The sequence below is a fragment of the Panulirus ornatus genome, chromosome 32, assembly GCF_036320965.1.
Source record: "Panulirus ornatus isolate Po-2019 chromosome 32, ASM3632096v1, whole genome shotgun sequence".
In the NCBI taxonomy this organism is placed as follows: Eukaryota; Metazoa; Arthropoda; class Malacostraca; order Decapoda; family Palinuridae; genus Panulirus; species Panulirus ornatus.
In genome coordinates this window covers 13,777,514-13,788,633 of record NC_092255.1, presented here as the reverse complement: position 1 = coordinate 13,788,633, position 11,120 = coordinate 13,777,514, and the positions used below count along the sequence as shown (strand labels likewise).

Genomic DNA, 11,120 nt, shown 5'->3' with positions numbered 1-11,120 from the left:
TATCAGATATTAATACTAATATGCCTCGTAACGATGATCTTCTCTTTACACATTACGGATATTAAACCTATAATACCTCTTAACAATAAACCTCCCTCCAGCGATAATTCTCAACACATGTTCTAAATGTTTTCTGATCCTTCCATTAGAACAAAGACCACGAGAAACCGACGCTCAATTTCAGCGGACGCTATCTGGCGACCAGGCACCAACACACACACACGCCATCCTGATCCACTTGCATTAAATTACCGTGGTATAATGCCTCGCGCCGTTCCGCTCCTTGCACAAACTGCAGATAATCTCCCGCGGGGAGTGAAAAACATGCGATGGGGAGATAGGCTCCGAGCACATCTTCATTGTTAGGTAGTGTGGGTGTTGCATGGGTCGGCATCACGGTACGTACCCCGTCGTAATCACCTTCGTCAGTAGAGGTCTAATACTGCTGGTACCAGTCATGTGAGACTGCTCAGGGGCAATTGATATTCAAAACGAGTATTCGTGAAAATATACAACATATAAACAGGTTGAAAATATTCAAATAAAGCTACTAACAGTGTAGCCAAGTTGTGGCGTCGGGGTGCCTCGGCGTGAAAGGGTTGACCAAGGGGTAAGGACGTCAAGAAAGGTGGCCCTGGGGTAACTTGAGGGGGTTGGAGAGCAGCTGGGGGCGAGGAGGAGGAGTGGAACATGACAGAGAGTGAGGCAAGTGCGGTGAGGGCCGGGTGGTGGGAGGGTAACAGGACGGTGGATGGAAGGGGTAGCTAGGAAGGAAGGGTGTGATGGAGCACTGTGAGGGAGGGAAAGTTGTGACGAAGCAGTGTGTGGAGGGAGGGTTGTGAAGGAGCAGCGGTGTGCTAGTGGGTGGAAGGCCGCAAGTGTCTGGGCACCAGCAACTTAGCTTTTACAGTGGCGCTTAGTGAGGAAGGGCGAACATGACACATAATGGTGGGCTGAGAGTTGATAGATGCTTGGGGTAGATGGGTAGGGAGGAAAGTTAGCGTCGGGGGGTTGTGGTGAGGTGAGGGGTAGTAGCCCTTCGGTAAGGTATAAGGTAAAAAAGAAGGGGTAGCACTGGGGTAAAGTGATGGTTCAGGGAGGGGTAACGTCCGGGTGGCGGGGCGTTGGTGTAGGATGGCGGAGAGAGGAGGAGTAGCAACATCGAGGCGTGGTGGTGAGTGTGGGAGGGTAACACAGGAGTACGGTGGTGAGGCGGAGGCAGGCGTCCAGGCAGGGTGGTGAAGGGTGCGGGCGGAGCAGCGTCGAGGTGTGGACGTGGAGGATGGTGATGTAAGGCTGAGGCGCCTAGTTCTGACACACTGCGAACTCACACTGGTAAACATTACTGTAACAAGTGACAGTCTGGGACAAATACAGATTCTGAAATAACAAAATAAACCTCACCAAGTGAGGTATCTACACCTCAGGTAAACAAACACTGCCATACTAACACTTTACAAACCAATATTACAATACTCGTACTAGCCTAAGAACCCCTACAACACACGTTAGACTCAGCCATACGATCCCGCCACCGAATTTACGTCCCAACCATACAAGCCTACACCGTACTTAACCTTCATTTAAACCCGCGTAGCATTCCACCCCGACGCGCGTTACTGCAAACCCTCGTTAAAACCGGCTTAACAATTCCTCTACTTCAGTTAATGGCCACGAGCGATACCTCCTCCCAACATCAGCTCGCCCGAAAGACTTCACTACCTGTTCAAATTAACTTTTTTGTGTGTGTGTCTAGGATGTTACTGAACTGTTCTGGTCAGCCACGAGGGAGAAATAAAAGACTTGTTCTTATCCTATTTCTTTTATTTTTTTTTACCAAGTGTGGCTGACCAGCAAGGTTGTTAGGGGTGGGTGGGTTCGTAGGCCTACGGACCACAACCTCTACAGCTTGAGTGACCGATCAAGCCACTGGCGTCTGGTGTAAGACAAGAGAGAGAGCTACGGTGGCAGAAGCCTTTGAGAACAGAACGTAAAGTATACGTAACGTAGCGCAGTCAGCTGGAACAGACCTCACTAACTACTATGTCCATCAATAAACCTATGATTAACACAGGTAGGAAAACAAAATGAGATCACATACCACCTAAGATCGGTCAGGTCTCCCTGACCCATCACTTCACGAGAGGTGGAGAGGGATTTCAAGGTACACCACACTCTCCGGTTACACTTACACCACTACACCCAAACATAAACACCGAAGACTAATAATAACTTAGCTAAAATACTCGAAACACTTCGCATGAACAGTGATGCCCAAATTAGCTAAATACTCGATCAACAATCCTCTAGCTGGAGGGCAAATACATATTTATATATACCAAGCAGCAACCTCACTTCAACCTACACGCCGTCAGGCAGTACCGTGCGCTTTGTGACCGTCACACGTCTGGTGCACCGAGGACGCTGCTGGACCATCTGGTCGTGGTGACGACTTCTGCTGGTGTCGTCGTCGTCATCAGTCAGTCAGTCAGTCGGGCGCGTCTTGGCGCTGCCGCTCCTGCGGCGGCGGAGGAGGAGGGAGTCAGGTTTCAAGGCCATGCAGGAGCGAGCGGTCGGTCTGGCCACAAACCTGACAAGCCCTGGACTCAAAGTCTTATTCTTCCTTTTCAAAGACAGGATCCGAGACATACAATAATGGCTGGTATTCTCGAATTAACAGAACGAAAGGCCAATCGCACATACTCTAACTGGTTGAATCAATAAGACAAGAGATATTATGAGAACAGAGCTGTCGTCTCATCGAATTGCCATCTCAGATTAGCCTGAAATAAATCTCTTACCTCCAGGAGGACAGAAAATGGAGAGAAAGACCATTAAACTCCATTCATGGGTCTTCCTATCACAATGAAAAGGATCGTCTTACCTCGCCTATCTTACCCTATCATCTCGGCTTCTACTGGAGTAAAAGAATTTATCTTATCAAATTACGGTAGGAGATCTACTCACCTCAAAAATCTGAAGTATGTAAAAAAAAAAACCCAATAACATGAAAGATGAACTTTGCAGACAAGCAAGAATTTTTTTTTCCCCATTATAATATCGTGTGATTCAGTTCCATACACCGTCGGGAGCTGTGAGGTTCACCCGTACCATGTGTACGTTAATCACAAACCCTTACGTTAAATGCGCTCTAACTGTAGCGTACAGTGAGATGCATTAAGAGATGTTCGCACAACACCAACTGATAAAAATACTCTACCTCAAACAGAGAAACTCTTATAACTACCATGTGTATTTTGAAAGTTCAACACATCAAATAAGGGAAAAGTTATTTCCTAATAAACGCTCTAGATAACTTGACACGACACACATGGCTTGCCGAGGAACGTACAAGAGAATGCAAACAGCAAGAACACACCATCGGCTCCTTTCGAGGCCGTTTGTGGCCGCAGAGGCGATGAGAAACATCAATCTAGCGGGGGAGAAAGCAGGGAAGTAAATACACAATTTTGAAGACAATTTCCCGTAGACTTTCTTTATTGATTGGCAAACAACACCAGTGTTCCGTAGCACAAACACGACGACTTGTGAACTACATGAGGAGGAGGAAGAGGAGGAGGAGGAGGAGGAGGAGGAGGGGGAGGAGGAGGAAGGAGGAGGAGGAGGAGGAGGAGGAGGAGGAGGAGGAGGAGGAGGAGGGGGAAGGAGGAGGAGGAAAGAGTAGGAAGGGGAGGAGGAGGAGGAGGAGGAGGGGGAAGGGGAGGAGGAGGAGGAGGAGGAGGAAGGAGGAGGAGGAAAGAGGAGGAGGAGGAGGAGGAAGGAGGAGGAGGAGGGGAGGAGGAGAGAGGAGGAGGTAAGCAACACACCGTCGGCAGCTGCAACACCTGGCATATGCTTGGTCGTCTTTGCAGCTTACTAATACACACCTCGAGTGCTCCCCACCACATGCTTTGGTCGGCAATAGATTTTCTACTCCAGGTTCCTCCCGGTGTTGCTTAGGGGCAGCGCCTTAAGTTAGACGAGGAGCATTACCTCGTCTCCCCTGTACCCACGATCAGAAATTTGGGTCTTCATGGCCGCATCCAAATGCCTTCTATGACCCAGTTGATCATAAGGTCAGTTAGCAGCTTTTCATGTATGTAGGGGGGGTCTTAAGTGTATTCAGGGTCAGGCTCATTCTCAAACATTACCAATGTCAACAAGTGAATACTACAACCCCAGTCAACGAACTCTTTAACTCAAAGACTCTCACTCCATTTTCCCAGCGAAGACGAATGCCAGAGTCTGAAAGTCAGCTTCCATCAGTAGGGCATACACAAATCATCCATCTCCCGACTCTCCTTCAAACAAACAAACAAAAAAAAAAGCGATCTCGTATCACCTGTGCACATGCTCCAACTCAGCTGTAGAAGGTGGCGATTGTGCAAAACATAATTTCTGAGTCTGGGAAACACCGTATAACGTAACGTCAATCGTCCTTCGCACTGGGAGCAAATCACCTCGAATGACGCTGTCGAATCTCTACTCTGAGTGACGAGGCTTAATAATCCTAATGACATATATCTTATACACACACACACACACACACACACACACACACACACACACACACACATATATATACATATATATATATATATATATATATATATATATATATATATATATATATATATATACACCCAATGACTAGCCAATCATAAAACTTTACGGTTCAGTTTCCACCTCTTAAGGCGAAAAAGACTCTAAAACAGAGTACTTATCTTACGTTAGACTTTGGACTACCATTCACTACAGACTCTTAAAGTGTGAACACTGAAAAATAAGTTATCAGAAAACTCAGTTAAACGCGACATGTGGTGAGGCAGAAGTAGCGAGCTGAGGAGGGCGGCCCGGCCGGGTTGTGTTGTCCACGACTGAGACATGCCACATGAGTTACGGGTGTGTAAGTGTGTAATGTCGAGGGCGTGGAGCCCCGAAGCGTGAGGCCAGGGAAAAACAAAAGCGTGGCGTGGACGGCCGACTGATATACACATGACACGGCGGCGGAGGTGGTGGTGGTATGCGCGTGTGTGTGTGTCAAGAAAGGCAGGTGAGGCAATATGTTGCACCTCGTGGTGGGTGGGTGGGTGGAGGAGCCATGCTCATTCACCAGATGATGCACCGACCCTCCTACATGAAACACCGAGACACTAGCAGTCGTCATATGCTTACCTTACGACCAAAAAAACAGGAAAACACAACAACTTCGAAACTGCAACGCGACCATGATTACACCAGTGGCGTGGTCATACACCGCATTCCAACATACAAGCCCTTGGTAGTTAAAATATCTTACAGCAAAGCTGCTTCCACGCTGGCGATTTATTCCGCCACGTCTCTGTGGAGTGTAGTTCCGCCCCACGACACCCAGCTCAACGTGGCGGGCTCTACTTGGTTAAGTTGTCCCACCAGCCAGACAAAGGTTAATGACTCGTTTATACCGCCCTCGCTAACTGCTTATGCGAAATGACTCACTCTTCATATTCCACGACGTGAATAACTACTTTTACTACTACTACTATCTACTATCTACCATACACGTTCACAATCTCTTGGGAAGCCAGGAACTGACGAAGAATGGCCTCATTCGCTCACATCCACTCTCTCCCTAACAATCATGTATAATGCACCGAAACCAGAGAGAGAGAGAGCGAGCTCCCACCCCACCCTTTATCCACAGTCGAGTCTGCTACAGACTTCTTGTTTATCAATGTCGTTATTCATGTGGGTGCAGACGGAGGGAGAAAATTACCAGGAAATCACACACAATACTGAAGGTGGGCCTATGAAAAATAGGCCAATGGGGTAAACAATTCATGATCGTACATGATATATACATTATATACTGTTCTAGTGATCTGTATATGCTTAAAGGAACAGTCTACCTGGCCATCATATCAATGCTGACAGCATCCATAAATCTAAAAGAGTTGTGGGAGAGTAAGGGGATATTCAAGAGACGGAGGCCTCACGAGCGTTAAGACTCCATTCCCGTACAGAACACGCAGGTGATAATATAGACGTAAGCAACTCCAGAAAACTGCCTCGTTGGATTCATGTGGCTAATGCTCGTCTTACTTTCGGAGGGTTCGAATCCAACAATACAAACAGCATTAATATACATCTCTAGGCTATTAATGAAGTACCAAACCTTCATGTGTATCGGGGTATATACACAGGACATCATCATCACAGAGCCAGGACTGCCAAGTTCGCTCCTAAGACCAAGCTATGCTTTACCCCGTGTCTCCCTTGGCTGCGGCCCTCGTACGCCTACGTTAACCACCGTATTACAACTGCGGACAACTCGTAAATATCCTATATTCCTGTCAGGTAACCAAGAGGCATCGAAGTGTTTCACAGTCTCATTAATACCGGTCATCCGCAGTCCTAAACCTGAACTTTCAGATCCGCTTCTAGTGCCAGGTGAAGCGGCCAGGATGCGGGCATGACTCATTCAAGGAGAGGTGGCGGTGACTAACCGCTTCGACGAAAAGGAAGACTAGGTCTCATCTCACGAAGGTAAAGCGCACCAAAGTTCCTTTTTTACTTAAGGCCGACTATACTTACGACGGCTGAGGAATACCAGTTACGTTACGATATGCTAAAAAAGTATATATTGATCTTAAATCTTATACTTAAGTTGTATCTCGTTATATTTATTGTCCAAGCAGAGGAAATTATGGAATTTTAGAATATTTTGAAACGATAACTTAACGGCGGCGAGCAACATCTCGTACCTGCATTCATCTTGGATTTAACTGTGCAATTAAATACATGTCCTTATCTAAGGAAATCGCTAACAAACCTTTCGCTGAGCAGCTTCGGCTTTAGATACACATGGTATTCTCTGGACTGTAAATCATATATCGGAAAATAAAAAAACAAAAACTTGCAAGAACTTCTTGCTCTTGCTGCCGACACCACTAGACTCTACCAGTACCAGACCTTTTAAGAGCATCCGCTTGTTCCAATTACATCTAATTTTACATCGCGAACGAAAAACTTGGCCATAAACCTCGTTCCATGTGTAATTTGCACCTTGCTCTACGTCAAACAGGTGTAACAACGCTATCACATTAAAACATATCGAATATTCAATACGAGTTAAGTGGAGCCACGTCAATTCATACATTCACTACCACTCTACACAAAGTGAAACGTTCTGTATTCATTGAGGTTTCTAACAGCATTTCGCATATGGAGTCCAGAATATGCAATGATGATGATGATGTTGAACTCTGCAGTATCTTTGACACTGGTTACAAATTACAGTGTACCAAACATTTCCTTGATTTTAATATTGGTAGAAAGTATATACACAAAATGATCACAGCGTACAACCCACAAAACCAATTGAGCAAAAACTTGCTGATATTACCCAACTGTGAGAACTTGCTTAATGTTCCTGTTAATCTAAACTTTTAATACCAATGTAAACTTCAGATATATCAAATACGGTTAGGGAAACTCTATATCAGAAATTCTGTAACTTCTCAGAAGGGATATGTGTGTGTGTGTGTGTGTGTGTGTGTGTGTGTGTGTGTGTACAATATCCCCTGTTAAGAATGTGATCACTTTTACACTGGTCAAACTAGGAAAGTTCTTAATATTAGGGATTAAGAGCATAAAAACAGTCTCACGCATGGTCGAGAATCTAATGTAATATTTTTTTCTACAACAAGGATTATGGTTATCAAATTCAGTGGAACAGAATCTAATGTAATATTATCACACGTTATGGATTTTGATCATCAAATTCACTGGGGCAGTGTCAAGATTATTACATGACTAAGCAGTATATAGAAATGTTGTTGAATCGTTTCTTATCAACCATAGAAGAGATATTGATAACAATCAAACTGCTGGTTTATGTAAACTAGATAACTTTGTCAAAAAAAATAACTAAATATTTCCCAGAACATAGGTAAACCTTCCCCCGATTATCAATTCATTTACCCCACCCAGTTGCAATATTAAAATTCTGGTAATCTTTGTCTGTACTCAGTCCTGATGATGTAATTATACGAAAGCGCTTAACGATTCGTATTTTCCGTTTCCTTGTGATGTTACCGACAACACTGTAAGCACTCGCTTCTTGTGAACTTTTTGCATATATATATATATATATATATATATATATATATATATATATATATATATATATATATATATATATTAAAAGTCTAATTCAACTCCGCATCGCCATCAGTCTTGGATATCGAGTTATATTGCTCTGTAATGCTATAGTAACGATGAGACAATTCAATCACAGTTACGGGGCATAATTTGAAGCACTGCACCTCGAAGACATTCAATAACGCGACGGTTCAGTATATATATCGGGGAACATACCACAGCTAACCTTCAAGGCAATCGAGATTTCTCCCTGACGTTCAATATTCGAGCCGAAATACACCAGTCTCACCCACGAGTGAACAAATGCCACAGCTGGTCAACAACATTGATCAAGTGGTAATGCGATGCCCCCCCCCCCCCAAAAAAAAAGCCGATCTATTGAACGTTGGTATATTTCTTCTACGAATTCCTTTATGAATCGGGTATAGCATTACCTGAAGGGGTCACGGTATGTTCGATTTAACGTTTCACGCTGTTAATAGAAGAAGTCTGGACCTACAGGTAGGATTCACTGCTCACCTTCAGCTCAAACAAATGTTCAAAATGCGAGACATGAACTGACGGGTATATACAAGTTCATGACATGCGTTTTGAACACTTGCTAACCTACAGGTAATCGAATGAATTCCCTCGACTTTTTAAAACACAGTTTATGTGTAATAACTTTAAAAAGAAAAAAAAGGTACACAGATAAACTCTACGCTACGTAATATAAACAAATCACAAGTCTTTTAAATCTCGTCACACATGCGCGCTATCGAGCTGCCTGCGCAAGCCAGAGCAACAAGTGGGCCGCTCTGTTAAGCGGCCCAAACACTACCTTAACATCTGTGCCAAACTTTACCCACCGGAGGTTTAACACTATATCTGACTGGGCAATTGTACAACCGTAAGACAAACGCGCCATCGCATCCGTGGAAATAATGTGATCATCCAACGTCAGCTTACATACGTGTATATATATATATATATATATAGCTTCGAGTGTCATTCAGTACAATAAGTGGTCAGCTAACGTAAGCTTATTGTAGGTTCAAGCACCATAGATTGCACTTCACCTTTGGAATCATGACGTATTTCGATCGCTGGAACCTGCCCTAACTACCAATGAGCCGTGAGTGATTCACAACAGGAAGTGAGTAAACTGAATCACCGCGGGTGTAAATCATGAATATCAACGGTATAACAATTACAAAAAAAAAATTCGGATCAAGATAATTTAGAAATGATCAACACTCCTCATTAATCGACCTAACTACTTTGGACCCAAACGCACCCATTAAAACAGTAAAATGTACCAATGAAGGTAAAACATTTCTCAGAAATAGGTGGGCGAGTCAGTGGGTGCGGACGCATACTGTGGTACCGGGAAGGGGGGAATGGTAGGGGAGGGTTGGTTGCGACACCCCTGGTAGGAAGCTGAGCTGGCTTAAGCAGGTAAGCTGGCGGCGCCCACGTCTCTTAAACTGGCCGCTTTACCCAGGGCTGGAAATGTCTGAGGGAAACGCCAAACATATATATATATATATATATATATATATATATATATATATATATATATATATATATATATATATGAGATTTTCTGAAGTGGAAGTACGCAGGCGAAAACTGTCGTCAAAGTGATTTCAAATACAATAATTTCAGAAAAGCGAATATCATGCAATCAAAAACAAGATCAATAATGCCACGAAGAAAAAAAATTTACCTTCCGAAAAAGTAAATGAGAAAAAAATAGAGCCGTACGAGACACATCAGGTTCACTATTTTCTCGTAAGTTATAAAGTTTACGAGAAACGTGTTGAGCGCTGGTGAAATCTATTTGCATTCTCGCCAGCAATGGCCCGAAGAAACTCTCCATATTCCGTAACCATTCAGGTAACAACAGGTCAATGGTTAACAACAGGTCACGCTCCTGCAGACCGTACAGACGAGGGCCGAGGTCAGCGGAGGTCACCTCTACCTCGTAAATGACGTGACCTCCCCGCCCTTAAAACCACGTTAAGCACACACACACACACACACACACACACACAGTCTTTAATAACACCATTTTCTTAACCAGAACACGGGAGTAATTCATCCGTTTTATATGTATCGTGTCTTAGTACAACTTCGTATGAAGGACATCTACTTACCTATCAGCAGTAGAAAAATCCTTGCCATGTTGTGTCGTTGGATATGGTGGTATTCCAGAGAAGTAGCACTATCACAGGATCATTAGGAACATCACCAATCACTTCACCTTGAACAATATCTTAAGCTGGGCAGATTGTCCTTGCCTCTTCTTAATCACTGTTTATAGTACTTCTTACTTATCCACGAGCTAAATTCGTTTATCTTAACTGCACAAGTTGTGTTGAGTTAGCACACACAAATATGCGCAGTACAAAGCGCACTTCACAAACACAGAGCAACAGGTGGGCCTCACTTCAAAACATAGGTCTGCAGCAAGTGTGACACAGACCTACTCCCACAGACTTTCCGATACAACTGAAGACAGAATTGGCTGCTTAGTCTCTTTAGCCCGCCAGCACTTGAGTGGGAGGCTCATGCACTAGCTCCTCCTCCTCTTCTTTTAAGCTGAAAAAATAAATACCACCCTCAGATATCAATTAATGTTATACCCAATAAAATAGCATTATAACAGTTATCTATTCTTCCACATAACTTATACAGATCAACTGTATTTCATTGACAAATAAGGTTTGTATTCATTATCAGGTAGAACGTTGTGCGAGTCTACCCAGTTAAGCTCCGCCCCTAACGCCTTGGCGCGATAGATGATTGGAGGACCCTCCAGTACGGGAGACCTCGACGGTATTCCTCGTACTATTTTGCGACACTTCTACTAGCAAAAACATTAGAATTTCATTAGGTAATATTAGGCCTTCCCCGTGCAAACTCATTACCTATAATCGAAACAATGCAGGGGGTTTTTGCCGATGAAATTTTGGGAACGGCGGAATTACGTCAGG

General features: G+C 44.0%; 1 protein-coding gene across 1 annotated transcript in view; it reads right to left on the bottom strand.

The window, feature by feature from the left end:
- ed (hemicentin protein echinoid) overlaps positions 1-10,682 on the bottom strand; it is a 237,927-nt gene extending 227,245 nt beyond the window's left edge. The window contains exon 1 of the mRNA XM_071680967.1: positions 10,281-10,682. Within this exon, the coding sequence (XP_071537068.1) occupies positions 10,281-10,308 (28 nt within the window). The 5' untranslated portion in view covers positions 10,309-10,682. The remainder of the gene's footprint in view (positions 1-10,280) is intronic.
- Between the last annotated feature and the right edge of the window lie 438 nt (positions 10,683-11,120).